Source organism: Neovison vison, chromosome 6, assembly GCF_020171115.1.
Source record: "Neovison vison isolate M4711 chromosome 6, ASM_NN_V1, whole genome shotgun sequence".
Classification (NCBI taxonomy): Eukaryota; Metazoa; Chordata; class Mammalia; order Carnivora; family Mustelidae; genus Neogale; species Neogale vison.
Window position 1 is genome coordinate 3,247,807 of NC_058096.1, and position 21,370 is coordinate 3,269,176.

The 21,370-nt window shown below is 51.5% G+C and overlaps 1 protein-coding gene across 1 annotated transcript in view; it reads right to left on the reverse strand.

Moving 5' to 3' along the window:
- The window catches only part of UBASH3A (ubiquitin associated and SH3 domain containing A), a 36,033-nt gene extending 18,123 nt beyond the window's left edge, over positions 1-17,910 (reverse strand). The window contains exons 1-6 of the mRNA XM_044254934.1: positions 17,798-17,910; positions 15,749-15,802; positions 13,155-13,341; positions 10,258-10,456; positions 6,811-6,980; positions 6,000-6,208 (exon numbers count right to left, since the gene is read on the reverse strand). Coding sequence (XP_044110869.1) covers positions 6,000-6,208; positions 6,811-6,980; positions 10,258-10,456; positions 13,155-13,341; positions 15,749-15,802; positions 17,798-17,910 — 932 coding nt within the window. The remainder of the gene's footprint in view (positions 1-5,999; positions 6,209-6,810; positions 6,981-10,257; positions 10,457-13,154; positions 13,342-15,748; positions 15,803-17,797) is intronic.
- Between the last annotated feature and the right edge of the window lie 3,460 nt (positions 17,911-21,370).

Consider the following 21,370-nt stretch of genomic DNA (forward strand, 5'->3'; position numbering starts at 1 on the left):
GCCAAGTTCCCCAGGGGAAACTCATTTTATAAAAGGGGAAATCATCTTTATAAATTCTATTTTAAAATAATCTACAATCAACACCCCAAACACAAATAATCCAATGAAAAATGGGCAGAAGATATGAACAGACATTTCTTCAAAGAAGATATCCAGATGGCCAACAGACACATGAAAAGATGTTCAACATCACTCATCATCAGGGGAATGCAAATCCAAACTAATGAGATACCGCCTCACACTTGTCAGGATGGCTAAAATCAAACACAAGAAACAAGTGTTGATGAGGGTGTAGAGAAAGGGGAACCCTTGTGCACTGTCAGTGGGAATGCAAACTGGTGTAGCCAGTCTGGAGAACAGTATGGAGGCTCCTCAAGAAGTTAAAAATTAAACTACCCTACCATCCAGCAATTATACTACTAAATATTTAACCAAAGGATACAAAAATTCTGATTCAAAGGGCCCATGAACCCTGATGGTTATAGCAGAAGTATTTACAGTAGCCAAGATAAGGAAACAACCCAAGTGTCCATCAGCTGATGAATGGATAAAGAAGATGTGGTATTTATACACAGTGGAATATTACTCAGTCATAAAAAAGAACAAAATTTTGCCATTTCCAATGACATGGGTGGAGCTACAGAGTATTATTCTGAATGAAATAATCATTTGGAGAAAGACAAATACTGTATGATCTCAGTCATGTGTAGAATTTAAGAAACAAAACAAAGAAGTAAGAGGAAAAGAAAGACAGACAGAGAGAGAGAGAAACCAAGAAACAAACTCTTAACTACAGAGAAGAAACCCATGGTCACCAAAGGGGAAGTGGGTAAAGGGATGGGTTAAATGGAGGATGGGGATTAAAGAGTACAGTTACCATGTTTAAAAATACATAAAAAACTTAAAATCTACATCAGAACAGACAAAAAGAGCAGTAATTAGAAAGGCAAACAAAAAAGGATTTATGTTTCCGTTTGTTTTTAAGATAAGCATGTGTTTGTTTGCTGGTGGGAATGATGAGAGAGAGTCTTGGGAATGGTAGGTGGTGCTGGCGTGGTGCCCTTGCAGGGCCTGGGATGCCCAGAGGGATGGGGTGTGGGGCACGGTGGGTTGGCACCCCTGGGCAGGAGCTCAGACTGCATAGCACAGTCTGATGGGGGAGAAAGGCATGTGGGCCTAAGCTGCATGTGGGCGGCCTGGTGGCCAGAGCTGGTGCATACTCTTCTGACTGTTCACCTGTCACAGTGGCCAGAAGTGGAGAATCCAGTAGGTGGCCTCTTGGTGAAGTGAAAACTTCAGAGACAAATCCGCTGGAGGACAGAAGTGCCCGGCCACAGCTGACATGGCTACAGAGGAACTGCGGGGGGAGGTAACGGGCTCACGCGCACTGGGGTGGTTGGGAAGGATGCACTGCTCTCCCTCCTGTGTTCTGAAGAGCATGGTCTCCTCTTGCTCTTCCAACTAGAGTCTGCTGCATGGTTTTCTACACCCAGAAGCCTTCCATTCTAAGCACTTAATAGTCACTATTAAACATCGATTGCCAGGTGTCTGACGAAGACTCCTTCTGCCGCTTCCATGCTTTCAATGCTCTCCTCAGTCCAGAAATCAGAAGTAAATTCACTTGAAGTGCCTTCTACTTTATATGATTTTCTGTTTCCATTTAATTCTTGGCTTGGAGTTCTGCGTGGGAGGGGAGACCACATAAAATACTGTTCATTTTATACCCATTTCTCTTTCTGATGCTCCAGCAGCTGTGAACAGGCCCGGCCTCCGCTCTGGTACATGTTCTGCTCCACAGATCTGCTTTTCCTCCTTCCCTCAAACCAGGACTCAATCCTCAGTTTGTAACAGGTTTTTAATATGTGTGAAGTAACTCTCTCTTCTCATCATGTTTATTTTTCAATGTTTTCTCGGTTCTTCTTCCATCTATTTTGCCAGATATGCTTTTCAACCATTCAGGGAAGTTCCAGCAAATGATCCCGTTGAGATTATTCCTGGAATTTCATTAAACCTGAAGATTCAGTGAATCCAGGAGGAATTGATACATTCCCAATTCGTCTTCCTCAACCACGAATGTGGTGTGAGTCTACATCTTCCCTCCATGTGGGAATGTTAGTATTTCTCCCGTAGACACTTCTACGTCTTGGATTCTCCTGAACCACTGCTAGTCCCGATGCGCCATGCTGAGACCTGACCAGGGCCAGAGCCTAGGGCTCCTCGGGAGTGCTTGCCCTGCACCCCAGCCTCTGGCCACCAGCCTTCCACCGCCACCTCCACCTCCACCACCACCACCTCATGCCCCGGACCATTCGTGCCCATGTGGTGAATCTGGTGAACGCATTCTCTAACTGTCTGCAGGTTGTACCTTCTCTAGTCAGGTTGTGCTGGAAACTCCCCATAGCGAGATCTAGCTCACGTGGATTTCCTTTGCTCACATACTCTCAGTGTCCGAGGCCAGGTCCCGAGAGCTGCAGGGCTCTGAGAACTCTGGCGTCCACGTCCAAACCATTGACATCTCCCTCCTCCCAGAGCAGAGCCCTATTTACGGTCTCCTGTTGTCAAAGGAAACGTCGGTGGGTTTCCTCTTCCTGAGGATGAGGCGGCGGCTACCCCGCTCAAGCCTCGCTGTGCACACAACAGAGCCTCCTTATCTATAAATAGCATCTGTGAAAACTACAGTTGGAGAGAAAACCAAATTGTTTTTTTGCTTGTCTTTCAAATGAAATATAATCAAGATTACAATGAGAGGAGAAAGGAAAGAACTTAACATTTAACCATTTTTTCATTTTTTTTCTCAGGAGAACGACTTAAGGGTCCACTTACAACACAGAGTAGATGGGTTCAAATTCTCCCTGGCTTTTAGAAGGGGTGTAGCTACCGCCTATGGGGTTTTACAGACCACATCCCCGTATTAGATTCTTGGGCAAACGTAAGATGGCAACCGAGACCAGCCGGCTGATCCAGTAGACATCTATTGTCTCCATTCGAGTTCAAGTTCCAAGATCCAGGCTTGGACAGGGCTGGCTCCTCTGGAGGTCCCTCTAATGGGTGGTGTGTGGACGCCGTCCTCTCCCTGGGTGCTCATGTGGTTTCCCTCTGTGCGTGTCTGTGAGCTGTTCTCTTATCATCAGGACATGGGTCAGACTGCCTGGGGGCCCCTCTAGTGACCTCATTCTTCCTTCGTCCCCTCCATAGAGACCCCATCTCTACAGTCACATTCTGGGGTGCTGGCGACCAGGACTTCAACACAGGAATCTGTGGCAGATCGAATATTCAGCCTCTGACAGCATCTTTTTACAACTGAGATACTCGCCACCAACTCACTCTGTGGTTTTGAAAATTACTAGATGGGTGTGGCTTCAGTGTTGAAAGTCTTCTCAACTTGGCCAGAAGACAGACTGTTCTCTAAGCTGTAACACACATGGCCTCTCCACTCTTTGTTCCAGATCATGCTACATGTGTTCTTCTATGTGGAGCATTGAAAGCCACTAAGATTCATGAAGACACGCTCTCCCTTATACACTGATGGTCACCTCTCATCTTGTTCAAGGTCACGGGAAGATTTTGGGGTGTGATTTTGTCATGTAGTGAATCCAAAGTCTCCCAGAACCATTGCGAAAAGGCTGAAGTTGAGTTGGAGGTGGGCTGATGGTCGACGGAGGTCATAGCACCCGAACGGAACAGCACAGCTACAAGCTCAGAGATGTCCCCTCTGGTCTTCAGCACCGGGGATGGCTGTGATCATTTCGTGGAAACCGTGTCCCTTTCTGCATCAGGTGTGGGAAGGCGGTCCCCTCCCGACCTGCATGATGTGGGCAACCCCAGCTCTGGATTGTCTGACTTCTCCTGTTTATTCTCTTTGACCTGATGTCCTCATAGTCTTTTCCTTAAATTTGAAATGGGGTGAATCTATATTTTGAAAAAGTAATGAGTATATAGGGCTCAAATATTGACAAATCATGGACCGCAGAGAGCAGTCTCCTTTCCAAGTCCTCTTCCACTCCCGGACCCTGCCCCCCACCTCCCCGGGCACACTGTTGGAAGTTTCTGGAGATGCTCCTTTCCAGGGAACTTGAAGGGACAGGCGTGCATATAAATACACATCACACACGCACATGTACAGTCGATTGCGTTCCAGTTCCCCTTCTCTCCAGTAGTCCTGTGCTCACCATGGTGCTCTGTAACCTGTCTTGGGTTTTTTCATATCAGCACATAAATTACTTCCTCGTGACTGTTTTTAAACATGGGTGAGTACCCCGTTGTATGGATGTATCCTAACTTATTTCCCTAATACATCATTTCATAATTTCTTCATCTCTTTTACAACCTTTTAGGTCACGGTGGGAAGCGTACACACCCCCTTCCCTGGCCATACAATCAATCCCTAAGCTGCTTGCTGCTGAACAAGTCCTTAAAGTCCCAGCCAGCGATTAATCCCAAGGTTATCTCATGTGGCCTGACTTACCCAGTTGGAAGGTCTTTAAAACAGGCTTAGGGGTTCCCTGACCTCAGAGTTTCCAAGTAGCTGGTGTGTCTGCATCTGCTCTCCTGTCTGCCTGGGGAGTCCCTCCCGACTGTCACGCGGGGACAAGCTCTTCTACCATCATGGTTTCCACCCGTTGGGTCCCCTCCCTCCCTCCCTTCTTGTCCCCACTGTCACACACGGCACTTCCTTGTAATAAATCCTCGAATGGATGCATATACACATGGTGTGTAACATACACATGTATCACCATATAAGTAACATGACATGAACGGAAACTATTGTATTACTAAGAAATCATTTTTGTATATTAACTATAAAATAGTATATATTTTAGAAATGTATTCATATTATATATGTATCTATATGTATTAAATATGTACAATAATATATATAAATTTGTACATATATAATATATACGATTCTGCTGTTCTGCCTCTCTGGGTAAACCTTAACTGGCCCTGAGTCTGGTCTCGGGCATGGGGTGTTGCTAGGACAAATCCCTAAAACATGGGAGCCATTCCGGGACTGAGCAGCGGGTGGAGGTGGGGAGCATTTTGAGACACCCGATACAGGAACTAGCTTGGACAGACTGTTCCAGGTAACGTGGGTGCTGGGGAGAATACGTTACAGGGAGTCGGAGGAAGGGGGAGCCTTACCCTATAGTGGGGGAAACTTTAGTGAGAATGTGGGCGGAAAGCAGAACCTTTCAGCAGTGAGGTTGGTCGTGGGGCTAGGAATGTTTCCAAGCACAGCGCTAAAGGCATGGCCCGTTTTCCTCTTGTTGCTCATAGTAACACACGTGAGAAAATGGAACAAAAGGAACCGGGACCTGGCGGTTCTGAGTACCCTCAGCCTCTCCAGACGACGCTAAAAAGCTCAAGTGAAGCGATTCTCCAGCTGAACTTGAAGAAGCGAGCCACCAGGAGCCCTGTGGCTTCTGGGAAACGAGTTCTGCCAACACCACGTGCACTTGGGAGAGGGCCCTGAGCTTAGATGAGACCCCAGCCCTGGCCCAGACCTGACTGCAGCCTTGTGAAACCGGAGCTAAGCCATGCCCAGACCCCTGATGCATGAAAACTAGGAGAAAACGAATGTGTGTTGCTTTAGCCGGAAGTGCACGGTCATCTGCCGTAGACCGACCGAAAACCAGCCACGCATCTTAGCACTGTACAGCCGACACATCGAGCAGAACGATAAATAAAGCCAAGCTTAGGATCTCTGTGATCTCTTATGTCCATAATAAGGAGGTGACTTTTATAGTCGTTTTGGGATTATGATCTCAGAAGCCAAATAGAGTAATTCATGTTTCCCGAACATGATCCGCAGAAAACCGGGAATCGGTTAAAATAGTAACTGTTTACCTGCAGGGATAATGTTGCCAGCTTGGAGAAGGCAATTTTTACCAGAGATGGAATGTTCCAAGCATACAGATATGGCAGCCTGTGTTTTGGGAGGGACGGTCTCCGACACTAACCCGGGGAGAGATGTCGGGGCCGCCGCAGGCAGCGCTCACCTGTGTTTGACCCAGGTGTCTGACTCGCCGGCTGGCTCCGTGTAGTTCTCAGGCAGGAAGCCCTGGCAGCCCGTCCGCTGGGAGATCCCAATCACCCAGCCCTCGCTGGCCTCCTCCTGCTGAGTGGGGTCCACGAAGATGTAGTCGCCGGGGCTTAGTGTCAGCTCGTCCACGTTCTGAGGTTTGTACTGGAAGAGGGCCTTGAGGGTCTGGAAGAGACCAAGTGTTTTCCCGTCTCCGCCAAGAACTTGAAGGCACACCAAGGCTTTCGATGACAGATAAAACCTATACTAGAAGGTGGCACAGAATTCTTGGGTAGGTTCAGACATGCATCCTGGTGTCTGTCTGTCTGTCTATCATCTCTCTGTCTCATATCACTATCTACTGATCTCTAATAGGAAAGAGCCCAGAGCATAATTCGACTTTCACATCTGCCTTCCTCGGCAGGATTACTTGTAGCTTCTCACCCAACAGAGAACGCGCTGGATTCACTCACGCTAATTCCCTGGGTCTGAACCGGAGCACGGCCTCCTCTCCGTGTCAGCCACTCAACTTGGGGTCTTGCAACGATATTAAAGAATGCGAGTTCCACATTGCACAAAAGGGGACATGATTAAGGAAAAAAAAAAAAAAAAAGGAAGACAAAAACAATGGACGGTTTCCCTTTTCCTGAAATACCTCCAGAGGAGGGCTCCCGGGGGTCAGTGTCCTGCTGGCTTCACCGGCCACTTGTTCCCCAGAGGATCTAGCCCGAGAGCACTGCCCGACCGAGGCTGCTCTGGCCGAGGCCCCCAGGCCGGGGTTTGCTCACCTGGTAGTGCACAAAGCGCATATCTCGGGAGTAGATCGCGGCGGTCCACTGGCAGCTGTGGCCCGGGTAGATGGCTCTGGCCAGCTCCTCCAGCGTCCTCTGGTGGTGGGGGTAGAACTTGTGGGCCAAGGTCAGATGCAGCTGCTTGGTGCAAGGCTTCACAGTGCAGTCTGGGAGGTCGGGCAAACACAAGGGTGGGGGGCGCTTTAACCCACACCGTGGCACTGCCTTTCCACGGTGCCACGCACCCACGCGGGCCAAGCACCCAGGACTGTTGGTGCAAAGCCTTTCCGCATGATGCCTCCTGCCTCTGCCCACTCCCTCCCCCAGGCACGGGGGCTTTCTTGGTAAGGCAAGGACCACCCCCCCTCCCCATGTGCCATCTGCTGAGTTCAGCTTACAGAGGGCATGGCTGGGGACTGCGGATCTGACAAGGGGCAGGGAAGGGGTAGAGATAAGGGCTGGGGGTTGTTTGGAGCCTGGGGATTTGCCGGCTCGTTGCCCAAACAGTTGACCAAAGCAGACACAGAGAACAGCGTCTCCTTCATTCCCCACGATGGGCACCTTACGCAGCGGCCTGGCCCGACAGGCTGGTGCTGCAGCTCAGCGGGGTTTGGTTCGGCCGCGGAATCTCAGCAAGAAAACATCACAGGCAACTCGGCTGTGTCGAACGTGGCAGGATCGCTACGGTTTCCGTCCCTTTGGCCAAGCAGGAAGCCCTCGGAGTAGCCAGCCCCGGGTCATTTTGGGGGCCCCAGCTCCTCCCCGCTACCCGAGGGCCCTGATGTCGCCCAGGATCTGCTCTCAGCCGCGCCACAAAGGACTTTACGTTCTAGGGAGGCAGAGACCGACGGAGCAGGCAGACTTGGAATCAGGTAGACGGATGGTGGGTGACCCTGGAAGCATCCTGGCCCGACTCAGCTTTCGCTCTGACAGCGACAGTTTGGGGACAGGGACCACCCCCGGCTGGGGCTGCCCTGAAACCAGTCTCTTCATTCCCGTCTCTGGGAGTCTTTTAGTAAATACTGGTCCCCTGGCGCCCCTCTCCTGGGCAACCCACACCAGCAGACAGGCTCTGATCTCCCCTAGAAAATGTCACCGCTGTTGCCATCGCTTCCTGGACCCAGACCCGGTGGCCCCGCCGATGCCTCCCACCCCCTACATGAGCCTTTAGCGGCAAATGAGAAACTGTTGGGGAGAGAAGCCAAGATTGAGGTCGTGGGTGGTTGGTAGGGAAATTCCTCCCTGAGGTGTTTCAGCACTGGGGGGAGGATGGCCTTGCCACATGAGTCGCGTGGCCAGGGAAAGACCCACGCTTGTCCTTCGAGTCATCGGTGAACCACGCACGACTTCCGAATGGGGCCTTGTCTGGTCTGCTCTCTGCAGGCCCTGCCTGTGGGGGCATTTCGCCGGCGACGGCGTGGTGGCGGGGGAGGACACACTTGCCTTAGAGGGAGGCAGGACACGCTGGAGGGGACGGCGGCTCCCCACCCCGCAGGGTCCAGCCCAGGGCGCAGGTGTGGAGCACCTGGGCAAGAGACGGGGCCATTGCAGCCACTACCATGGGAGCGCAGGGCGGGTCAGCAGGAGCCCAGGTGGGCCGAGCGAGACAGGGCTGGACCCACGTTCCAGCTCTGACCCCTGCTTAGGGGACGTGGTCCCCTGGGCCTGTTTTCACAAATGGCCACGGGCTGCGGGGTTTGAACCAACAGAAACATGTTCTTTCACAGGCTGGAGGCCAGAAGTCCGAAACCCAGGGGTGGGCAGCCCTGCCCTCCCTCAGAAGGCTCTGGGCAGGGTCCCTCCTGCCGCGTCGGGTTCCCAGGGCTCCTGGAGCTCCTTGGCTTGTGGCTGCGTCCCCACATCTCTGCCTTCCTCTCCCGCAGCCTCCTCCCGCATCTCTGGGTGTCCTGTCCTCTCTTAGAGGGACACCGGTCACTGAACGGGGGGCCTACCTGAGTCCAGTCTGGCCTCTTCTTAACTGATTACATCTTCAGAGACCCCGTTACCCAATAAAGTCCTTCTCTACGGTTCTGGGGGGAGGGGAACTTTAGGGTCCTTTTCACTCCATGATAGCGACCTTGGGCAGGCTACTCTTCATAGGCCTCCGTCTCTTCACTTTTAAAACGGGGCCCATGAGACCTCTGTTGGGGGGGTGCGAGGCATCAAAAGAGGTGGTGGTGGGGCGCCTGGGTGGCTCAGTGGGTTAAAGCCTCTGCCTTCGGCTCAGGTCATGATCCCAGGGTCCTGGGATTGAGCCCCGCATCAGGCTCTCTGCTCAGCAGGGAGTCTGCTTCCTCCTCTCTCTCTCTCTGCCTGCCTCTCTGTCTACTTGTGATCTCTCTCTGTCAAATAAATAAATAAAAATAAAATCTTAAAAAAAAAAAAAAAAAAAGAGAGAGGTGCTGTGCCCGCCCCCCGGCCAGGGGCCGACAGGACACGAGGAGAGCACGTTGTCCTTTGGGAGCAAGGACATTAAAGAGCCAGTGCTCGACTCTTGCCCATATAAAGGACACCGATCTGCAAAGACACAGGCTAAGCCGATTATCACCCAGGAAGTAGGACCCCAGAGGCCAGAGGCCAGCCTCCTAGCAGAAAGCCGGTGTTCAGTGACCTCCCGATGTGGCCGGATCCCTGACCAGGCGCATCTGAGAACGGGGCCGCTGGACGCCTGCAGAGGGCAGTGTGGGGTCTCCCTGCCAAGGTCCTTGGAGTCACAGCCCTGAGTGCCTTCCCTGTGCCAGGGCCGATGGGGAAGGGCCACAGAAACGGGCTTGATGCTGGAAGGGTCAGAGCCCTCACCAATTTGCAGGGAAGGAAGAGCAGGTCGTGGAGCTGATGAGGCTCAGGAAGGCCCGGCGCCAACCAGAGACCCGGGAGGAAGTCCAGAGTCCCTCCCACCGACCCCAGCTGGAGCCCATCTCCAGACCAGCGCAGGTGCTGGGGGGAAGGGAGATTTGCAGACGCTCAGAGGGAGTCCAGACGATCCTTCCCCAAGAGGCCAACAAGAGAAGAGTGTGCTCCTTCCTAAGACATCAACAAAACCCAGCTAGGACTTGGTTTTAGACAGAGCGCAGACCCCAGGAAGGGATCTGCCCAAGGTGGGCCTAGGGCTGGGGAGCCCCCCTCCCCCAACATGGGCCTGTAATCCACGGCCTTCACGTGGCCACGCAACGTCCCCTCCTGGGACCGTTTCCCCGGGCAGCTGGAACGTGTCAAGTGCTTGGAGAAACCACACTGATGCAAACAAAGGTATTCCCACTTAGAGAAGAAAGGGACCGTGGGTCCTCGGGGTCTGCTCTCTGAAGTAAGTAAGGAGCAGCCTGCACCCTGCCCTGCTCCGTGCGGCCGACCCACCGTACCCCAGGAGCAAGCCCGGCCCCAGACACAGAGCGGTCACTCCCTATTAACCGTGCCCTTCCTGTGCAACTGGCCAGGACCACCTACCTGCCAAGACAGAGGCTTCCGTGGCGAACGTCAGGGCGAGTTCCCGGATGACGTCTGCGGGGCCGTCGTTCACGAAGAAGCCCAGATAGCTGACGGAAGAGTGCAGGACCAGAGGGACCACCGCGGGGAAGGAACCCAGGATCCTGTCCCCAGCTCTCTTCAGAGCCTCATACAGACACTCGACCTTGTGGTCTTCGCACTGAGGGAGAGGAGACCGAGGGGGTGTTTTCTCGCCTCTTGTTAGAAGGTCAACTATGAACTTGGTTAAGAAAAATCGTGCAGCCCACCGAGCCTATTTCTGGGGGCGATGCTGGGCTCCGTTCTCTCGCCCTGTTAAGGACTGGGGTTATGGATTTGTTCTATCACCTGGTCCTCAGTTTCTTAGAGATCGCGGGTAAAATTCCTTTTGGAATGGAATATCTTAAGTGTCTGGGTTGGAAGTCCCTTGTCACCGTCGCTACCTCCCGTCCCTCCATGTCATGTCAACTCAACCCACAGCTGTGGTCAGCGTTGCATCATTCGGCTTCTGGAGGTTTCCCGTAGACTCCGAGGCAGCACTGCCCAGAGCTCACAGTGAGGAGGACGGTGGCCAAAGTCCGGGCATGTGGCCACAATCCCACAGTGACCAAGCCAGTCACTGCCCCTGATGTGGTTTCCTTGGAAGTGGTGCAAGCTTCCAGGCTCCCTGTCGGCCCGCTGTCCTTCTCGGAGCTGCCCAGTCCCCCTCCCCTCTCCTGCCTGTCCCTTTCTTCTTTGCCATTCAGAGGTGTTTCTCCCAAATAAACCTCTTGCACTTCTAATTCCTCCTTGGGGTCTGCTTCTTGGGGGGCCGTGACTAACACAGGCTCCGACCCAGTCTCCCCACTGCCCCCGCCCCTTTCCCTGCACAACTTCTGCCTGACCATGTTACCTAATGCCATGCCACCCTCTGCCCCGAGGCAGCAGGTGCTCCCCTGTGGCCTGCAGAGGGCTGTCTACACTGCTCAGCCTGCCTGCCAGGACCGTGGACACAGTGGGCGCCCTCGGTGCCCTTCCCCACTCACACCCTCTCACCCTCCTGGCTCCGGGGCTCAGCGCTGCCCAAGCCACTTCCTGGGCTTAAAGACCTTCCTCCGTGGGGAAGAGCCACGCAGCCACATGGGACCATGGTGAAACCACGGTGAAACCCAGACCCTTCCCCTGCCTGCCCCCTGCCCCTCCCCACAGGAAATCAGCCCGAGCTCTGCTCTTCTCGGCAGCGGGCTCCCTCCAAATTTCTCACAGCCCCTTTCCTCCTCCGCGGACCCAACCGCGTTACGGTTTCAAGATGTATTATGTGCATTAATGTGCATAGAGTGTAATATGCATTTTCATGTCCCCTTCTGACCAGCCCCTCACTCCGTTTGCCCATCTGTCGCATCTTTGTGGCCCGTGCAGGGCCTGGGAAAGTGCGTGACCCCGGGAGGCGTAACTGTGAAGAAGTCACTGTCCGTCCCCCTTGCGTCTCTGGGTCTCCGGTAAGCGGTCTGGAAGCCCAGAGTCGTACAAGCAAAGCTGCGGCGGGACATCAGCCCGTGAGGCTGAACGTTGTCCTTTCACGGCACCAGAGGGAGACACTCGGTCCCTCTGCTGTTCTCCTGCCAGGGAAGGGACTCGGCCAGCCCCGGCTGGGGGTCAGTGGGGTGGCTGACACAGGAGAAGGAAGGGGCATGCGTGTGTATCTAAGTCTGTGTCTGTGTGTGTCACGTAGTGTGTGTCTCTGAGTGTCTGTGTGGACATGTGCGTGCTGGGCACGTGTCCCCAGGGGTTGGGAAGAGGAGCTGGCAGGCCAGCCGGACCCCTGGCTGCCGTGATGAAGCGCGCCTGTTTCTAAGGTTACTTTCGTCACCAGCTGGGCGGCCTTCCTTTCCCTGATGAGCTACCCAGGACATGCCGGGAAAGAGTCTGACTGTCACAAATGCTGTCACTGGCAAAGGAAGGGGACCTACTCACGCTGGTTTGCCCAAGACTTTTCTGGTTTGGGCTCCAGAAGTTCTGTGCCTTGGGACCCCCCTTCCCTGCAGACGGGGATGGCGCACAGGCTCCCGGGGCACCTGCTGGGAAGGTCTCCTGCAGAGGCTTGTAGCCCCTTCCAGGCACGCTGTGGAGTTGGGGACGGGGCGCTCTTCAGGTCCTGGTGGGCCCCCTGAAATGGGTGGAGCTGCTGACAGCCGAGGGGGCCGGCCACGGAGTGTCCCCACATTCCTCTGGTGGGGAGCTGCAGAGGAAGTGGCTGCCTGTCCCTCCCTGCCTCCCTCCCTCTGCTGCCTGCTTCTTCTCTTCTGAGCAGGCCCAGGTCCTCCTCACCTTCCCTGGACCCTGTGAGGCTGCCTGTTTGACTGACTTCTCGACCAGGGCTGGTCCCTGAAGCAGGGAAGAGTCCCGTGTTTGTGACCTTTGGGACGGGCCAGCAGCACCATTCTTCAGGTCACACATCTCCGAAACACCTGCTCTGAGGCACTGTGCTAGGCTCGGGGTACCAAGAGGAGGGAGGCATCTACCTTCTCTGGAGGGATTCAGTCTCGTATGGGGTGCAGGGTGGCACCAGACACATTGTCACAGCACCCAGTGCCACTAGAGACACAAACAACATGATGGTGGGTGCACAGAGGGCGGCCCCTTCTGCCTGGGGAGCCGGGCAAGACTCAACAGAGGGAGGGGCTAAGTAAGCGGGGCTTTGAGGAATGTGTAGGAGTTGCCCAGATGAGAAGAGTGAAGGGTGTCCCACATGAAGGGGCCAGCAAGTGCGACGTCTGCGGGCCACCGTGGAAATAGATCACGGGGCTGCCCTCAGTGACTTCCAGCAGCGCCTAGATGTAGCAGGGAGCTGCCCCCAGCGGCGTGTTAAGGGGCACTGAAGGCACGTGGGGCCGACTCACCGTGAAGAAGTCACAGAGCGTTATGTGAGGGAAGACCTCGTGGGCTCGGTTCTTCGTGCACTGACGCTTGCTCTCCCTCCAGAACTCCTGCAGCTTTTCCAGCAGGGTTCCCGTGGGGCAGAGGAAGAGGGCGTACTCCTGGGGGATGGGGTCGTCCAGAGATGGGTCGTTGCGGTGACAACGTAGCCTGCAAGAGAGCAGGGAGCTCACGCCCACTGCCGTGTCGGCAGGACGATGGCCCCACGTGGGGAGCGCGGCCACTCGGTGCCAGCCACGTCCACGGCGCACCAACTCACCGCCAGCCCCTCTTGGCGAGGCCCAGTGCGCCCAGGGCTGGTGTGGCCGCAGAGTGGCGTCAGGTCCCCTCGTCCCTGGCTCTGCCCCACGTTGGTCCGATTCCCGGCCAAAGACCAAGACTGAGAGAAGTTGGCTTGGTCTTCAGTCCTGGGCGCCAGAAAACTTGTAGAAAACATTCACGTTTCATTCCATCCGACTTCAAATTGAGTGTAAAAGCCAACACCACCAAACCCCCCACCAAAACACAACTAGACAAAATGTAGGTGGCTATTCTATACTTTCTTTGAATGCAGACGGTTATTTTAAGGACAAGGAGAGATGATAAACAACCCCAAATTCGAGTTCGTTCTCACCGATGACAGAAACAAGAGTTAAGACAACCATGAGGCGTCGTTTCCTCATCTGCCAAATTAACACATTTTTGAAGGGAAGAAGGTTCTGCTCCACGTGTCAAAGGGGCAGTGGGTCTGTGGAACATCTGTAAAAATCAGACCGTCAGGCCGCACCAAGAGGCTTCAAAGGCCCACTCCATTTGAGCTGACAATTCTACTTCCAGAAACTTCTCCGAAGGGGAAAGCAAGTCACACGGCCCATGCGAGGTATTTTATGTTGGGATTATTCATCAGGAGTCACGGTTTTAAAGAATTTCTCGTGATGCTGAGAAAGGCCCGAGGCGCAATATTGAATTCAGTGGGTGGGACGTGGCCCCTGGGGAAACAGGCACCAGGCGCCACGGGGTCTCCTTAGGAGCAAAACACCAACAGGGGCGCTCCGCACCCCTGTCCTGCGCAAATGCCTCCTTCACTGTTCGCTTTTCCTTCCAGAAACTTAAGTAGCCAACATGCAGACAACATGCGCGTGTGTTTTTTATAATCAGAAGCGACGGTTTACATTATTCTGCGGGTCGCGTTGTGTTTAGTCCGCACCGTGTTATTGTGGTTGATCCCTGTCCGTGGGCGGGCGCAGGGTTAGGTGTGTCAGGATGACCCTTCCGAGGGCCGTGCACGCTCGTCACGCCCGTGGTGTTTCCCTCCTCCGTTCCACTCCTGGACGCCTATGCTGGCTTCTCGGTGAACAGTTTCATTTCACAGTAATCAAGACCTTTGTTCATGCTTCTTGGGCCCTTTCTGTGTTCCCAAGGCACAGACCTGGACACGGATGTGAACCTGGACATGGACATGGACGTGGAAGTCCATGGTGGGCGGTAACGTTGGTGCACCCCCAGACCGCAGCCAGGACAAGGAGAGACCCCCCCCTTCTGCTCACCCACGTGGACCCTTGAAGCTGCCTTTCATTTTTAATGGTATCTGAAATGGCACTTCCTGGGTTAGCTAAGGTTGGCCCACTCCGGTAGAGCCTGGGGGACCCCACTGTCTCCCCAAGTCTCAGTTGGGACTTGTGGTCCTCTTGGCTGAGTTGCGACTTGCAGGAAGTCACCATGGCCCTTGAGGCAGTCGGTTTCGTTTGAAATTCAAATTTAACAACCAACTTTAGAGTTAGCCCAGCCCAGAGGATCCTGGGTGTTTCCCTTTGTCTGGCAAAGGGATTACATCAATTGCCCTTGGTGTAGAATTTTGGGGGGACAAAGGGGGTTCCCAGTGGGGACATACTGGCCACTCAGAGACCCACTGTCGGTATTTGCCATCCTGCTCTGGGAGGGACCCCAGTTAGCTGAGACCTAGTTTTTATTGCTTGATTTTTACTGTGATTTTCCAGAACAGGGCGTGAGGGGACTTCCCGCCTTGGGGCAGAATGAGAGCATCATGGCACATTCAGTGGGGGCTGGGAGCTAGAGAACACGGCACCTATTCTCCCAGAGCAGAAAGCCGAGGACTGAAGCGGTGGGCGGCTTTCCGAGTGCGTAACTGGTTGACGGCAGAGCCTCCTGGAATCCCGAGTTCCTCCCCCGGGCCCCACTCCCTGGCCCCTGAGGCCTCAGGGGGCATCCAGGACCAGCAGCAAACCGTCTCCCCATCAGAGGTGGCCTGAGAGAGTGAGGACCTCTGTTTTGTATCTTCCCTATTTACTCAACAGACGACGTGGATGTCTTTCTTCTTTGATCGTCACATTTGGGTAAACTCGGATTTTAAGGTGAAGAAAGGCTTGTTCAAATTTCAATCTCTCTCCACCGTTTGCCATTTTAAACGCTGATTCTTTTCTCCTTTTCTCTGGCTCTGGGTGGATAAGCAGGGACTCCCTCCCTGGCCGCCTGGCATGTGCAGGGCACCTCCCCGTGTCCACCCTACAGAGCTTTAAAGCCAAGTCCGCAGCAGGTCCGCGGAGACAGCCCTACTCACCAATCACATGCCTCCTCCGCTGTCTTTCTTCCCGTAGCTGCCAACGCCTTCAGCCTGCAGGAGACGAGAGGAGCATTCAGAGATCTGCCTTCCGTTCTTTGGGGAAGCAGGGGAGAGGCAGGGGAGGCCCTGCAGCGCAGGGGACCTTTGGGGGGCCCCCATGAGGGCCCGGACGGCTGGACTTGGCAGCTGGATGCCCTGCCCGGGCCTCCATCTCCGTGTGGCATCACTGTGGTTTCTGAAAACGCACACCTGCTCATTCCTCCCCGCTCAGGCCCGCCCGCCTTCAGTTCTGGGCACCGGCTCCAACAGTGCCGGCAATCCTGCCTCCTCGGCCAGCCCCCGCCCCCCACCCCGAAGCCAGGTGAACCCGCTCTCGGGTCCAGAAGGTGGCCGTGAGGGGCCGCATCCCCGGCTCCCGGCTTGCACACGCACCTCCGTGACATAAGGCAGCCATGTGCCGACACACCCCAGAGAAACAGCACGGACTCCCCCAAGTTTGGCTCAGACGTCCTTCCTCCGGGATAACTTCCCCAAACCTGCCAGGGAGGTGGACGGGGAAGCCCATGCTGTCTCCCCACTGCACGTCTGGGCACTGTGGTTCACCTCTACAGACCTGTGTCTGTTTGTCCCTCCACCAGCCCGCACGGTCCCCGAGGCCCAGCGGAGCTGCGCCCATCACAGTCACCCAGGACGTACACACGCTGAATTAAGTTTCGCTGAATGGGACCAATTGGACAGGACGGACGCCGGCTCACTAAGGCAGCTCGCTCGGGAACGGAGCCCGGAAGTCTCTGGAGTCAACGAGCAAAGCAACATGGCAAGGCCCCGTGCTGCTGCTGGTGGACCCGGACGGCGATGACCTTGGTTTCATTTCGAGGGATTCTGAGTCTGCCTCCAGCTTCAGTAGCATAGTAAAGCATGGGCTTTAGAGGGGCCGAGAGGGGGGTCCTGCCTCCCCCACTGCCTGTGCTCTTGGGCCTCCATGTCCCCGGCTGCACCCGAGGGAAGGTGCCCAGGTGGGGTGGCACATGGTTCCACGGCTTGTGTCAAAGATCCCTGGTTTATCATTAGTATAAAGGAGACAAGGTTCTGATTTAGGTGAGAAAAGCAAGGAGTGTACCTCCCAAGTGATTTTGGCCAATTTGCTCAGGCTTTGTTTTCATGGTTAAGGAACCTTTGGTCCCCTCCCCAATCCAGAGTTACTTACAGGTACTTTTTTTTTTTTTTTAAGAATTTATTTATTCCTTTGACAGAGAGACAGAGGGAGCACAAACAGGGGGAGTGGCAGAGAGAGGGAGAAGTAGGACCCCCGTGGGGCAGGGAGCCCGGTCCCAGGACCCCAGGATCATGACCTGAGCTGAAGACCAGACGCTCCGTCTAATGCCCCTTAACGGGTCTTCGGATGCGTTTCCCTGCGTGAATAAGCCTGTAAAAACTTAGTACCTCAGGCCCTTATCATAGCTCATTGCTTTTAGGGACTTTTCTCTCTGAAAGGGTGGCTCTTAAGGTTGAAACGTTCCATGTGGGGACCTTCTCCTTGGGTAAGCAGCATCGAGTCAATGCTGTTCCCTCACTTCCTAACCAGCTCTTTCACTGATCAGATACTGAAGAGACTTTTCCCTGTAGATGAAGGTTGCCCTGTACCATTTAGAAATACATCCTTGTTGGGGGTTCTCTCAAGAGCCCCCTTCAGTGGAGAGTCAGAAACACTTGTAGTGTCATCTCAGAGAGGGCACGGCTAGGCCCACACTCCTCCAAACCCGGAAAAATGGAGGTGCCCCAGGAATAAATGACTCCCAATTTTGTTTACATCACAAGGTCCTTTGACCTGCCCGCCAGCAGAGCTTGTCTGTAAAGGTCCGCATCATGTCATTCAGAAGAAGCAGAAAAGGGCCCTCTTTTGAGACAGTACCTCACCCTGCAAGGTGCACGCCTTGGGCAGGAAGCAAGCACTCTGAGCTCCCGGCAGTTGTGCTACAAAGGGCAGAAGGGTTGGGGGCCTAGGACACACCCCCAGGGGCCTGCGGGGCCGGGGACAGTACTCACGCCGTATGGGCTGGGAAGCCCATTCCCAGGAGGGGGTCCAAGAGCGAGGCAGTGCCACGGCCCTTGTGCTTGTTGGAGACCTTGGCGTAGAGCTGAGTCTCTGCGGCTGCCATCTCTTCCTGCCTGCGGACAGAAATGAATAGATGAAGCCAGAGAGAGTGAGACAGGCAAGGCTTCCTGAGAGCGTGAAGAAAAACCTCAAGCCCTTTTGATCTTTCTGACAATAGCTAATATCCTGTTTGTATGAGATGTTGGTTTTTCAGAATTCTCTTTGCAGGGTGCTGGGGTATGGCATCCCCCAGCCCCGTTCCCACATGGGGTTTGCGTTCCAGAGCTCCAACACCTTTACCAGAAGAGCAAATGTTGGAGAGATCGACAAGACTACATTTTAACAAGGCCGTGGAACACTTGGAGCTCTTAGGCATCGTCCCAGCATTTTGGAAAACGTTTGGACAGTTCCTCGTACAGCTCCACATGTATTTGCTCTGCGACAAATCTACAAATTTAGCTATCTACCAAGGGGAGGTAAAAAGGCGGGACCACGTGGAGATTTTATGTGAATGTCCACCATGGCTTTATCCACAGTAGACCCAAACTAGAAGGAATCCAGAAATCCATCCACTGCTGAATGCCTACGTAAGTTACGGCGTCTTCGGTCCACGAGTAACACTTGTCAATAGCAACAACATACTTCTGTCTCGTGAGAGAGCAGGATGAATTCCAAACAACATTGTTTTGATTTAAAGAAGCCAGATTCAAGATCATATATACTGTATGATTCTACTTAAATGAAACTCTAAAACCAGGTAAAACTGAACTACAGAGACAGGAAACAGATAAGTAGTTGCCCAAGGCGAGGGTCTGAGGGAGTTTGGGGGGTGATGGAAATGTCCTCTATCCTGATAAGGATGTGTAGGTCTTCAAGACCGACTGGACCAAACCCTCAGATTGGGTGTGTAAATTAAGCCACAATAAAATTTATATTACAAAGGAAAGAGAAGGAATACTAAGAACAATAAAAACAGTATGCTGATTTTCAACAAAAATAGGCCTGCTGGGGTTTTGGGGAGATTATGTTGAATCTATAGGTCAGTTTTAACAATATTGATTCTTCCATTCCATGAATATGGTATATGTCTCTATTTACTTTCTCTTAGTAGTGTTTTGTGACTTCAGGGTCTTGTACTTCCATCACTAAGTTTATTCCTATGTGTTGCTATAGTTTTAAAAAATTCCTATTTCCATTTGTTGTCAGTATGTAGAAATATTATTGATTCTCATATATTGACATCACATCCAACAGTTTGGCCAAGATCACTTATTAACTCTAATATTTTGTAGATTCTTTTTGATTTTCTATGTACTTAGTTATGTCATCTTCAAAAAATGCCAATTTCCCCCTTCCTTTTTAATATTTATAAACTTTTTTTTCCTCTCCATGCCAAATCACTGTGGCAAAGATCTCCAGTGACATGCTGAGTATGAGTTTAGGGTAGGTACCCCTTATTATATTAAATAATTTTCTTTACTACTAATTCACTTAGATATTTAAAAAAAAAAACCTCGTTAAAACAGGTACTGAATTTTATCAAAAGCTTTTCCTGCATCTATTGAGATGATCGTGTTGTTTTTCTTCTTTATTCAGTGAATGAGGTAGCTTATTCCAATTGAACTTGGAATGTTAAATCAACCTTGGTTTCTAAGATAAAGCTTTGATCATGTTATCCTGTGTAGATATTAATCAATTTGTTAATACTTCATTTAGAATTTTTGGCATCTGTGCTTGTTAATTAGCATGGCCTGTTCTTTTCCATTCTTATAATTTCCTTGTCAGGTTTTGGTGGCAATAGAGTGATCAACTCATTACAATAATCCGAAGAGTTCCTGGTCACAACACTGAAAGTTCCTATTCTAGAAAACCCCATCTCAATCCCTAGCAAATGAGGAGAGTTGGTCGCCCTAAGGGTCAGTGTTATTCTGGCCTCACACATGAGTTGGGAAATATTTCCTCTTTCCTGATTCTCTGAGTTTTGTAAGACGGGTGTAACGTCTTAAATGTTTGAAAAGATATATCAGTAAAGTCATCTGGGCCTAGAATTTTTTTTAGAAAGGTTTAAATTATGGATTTAATTTTTTTAATAGATACAAGAATATTCTTCTTGCATTGGTTTCATTAAGTTGTTTTTCAAGGAACTTGATCATTTTATCCAAGTTGTTAAATTTCCTGGAATAGAGTTATCAGATTTTCTTTCAATTCTGTTGTGTAATTCTCTGTGTAGATGTCTTCCAATATGAGTTAGATTATTCTGAAGTATTTGATCATTTTCAATGTCACTGTAAATTATTTTTTTTCAATTTCATACTCATACTCTTTGTTGCTGGTGATTCAAAATACTATTGATTTCACATTGTTTTAATTTAATTTACATCCAAATGTCTTGTTGGGCTTACTTATTAATTCCAGTAACCAATCTCTAGAATTTGAAAAATATTCTATGTACAAAAGGAGTTGTGTCGATAAATAATACACTTCTGGGTGCCTGGGTGGCTCAGTGGGTTAAGCCGCTGCCTTCGGCTCAGGTCATGATCTCAGGGTTCTGGGATCAAGCCCCGAATCGGGCTCTCTGCTCAGCAGGGAGCCTGCTTCCTCCTCTCTCTCTGCCTGCCTCTCTGCCTACTTGTGATCTGTCTCTGTCAAATAAATAAATAAAATCTTTAAAAAAAAAATAATACACTTCTTTCTTTCTTACCAGTACGTATTCTTTACTTTAAAAATTTTTTTATTTCTCTTTTTCTTTTCTAGTTTTCTTTTTTTAATTTATTTTTTATTTATTTTCAGCATAACAGTATTCATTATTTTTGCACCACACCCAGTGCTCCATGCAATCCGTGCCCTCTATAATACCCACCACCTGGTAACCCAACCTCCCACCGCCCGCCCCTTCAAAACCCTCAGATTGTTTTTCAGAGTCCATAGTCTCTCATGGTTCACGTCCGCTTCCAATTTCCCCCAACTTCCTTCTCCTCTCTTTTTTCCCTTTTCTTATCTTCTTTTTTTCTCTTCCTCCTCTTCTTTCTTCTTCTTTCTTCCTTCTTTCTCCTTCTTCTTCCTCTTCCTTTTCCTCTTCTTCTTTTACTGCACCGGCTTGGACCCCGTTGTTGAATAGATATGGCATCTTCTGTACAGTGCATCTCCCTGTGTTCTTCTGCATTTCAGAGGAAAATCGTTCAATATTTTATCTTTAAACATAAGTTAATTATGTTTTTTAATATCCTTCTTCTTTGAGGAATTAAAAAGATGAAATAATTTCATAATCAAATAGCTCAAATTTGAAAGTCTCAAAGTAGAAAAAGCCTGTGACCAGAAGAAAAAAAAAAGTAGATTTGGGGTCTGGAATATAGCCTCCACTCAAACATATTTTTCTTTTCTCAAAGGTAAATCACTTTCTGAGCAATTGTCTTTATAACATATTAAAATACAAATTTCTCTCTCTCTCTTTTTTTAAAATCTTATTTATGTAAGCCAGGAAATGACCAATCCAGCCTTGTCCCTTTTCCTTAGCTTGAAAAGTT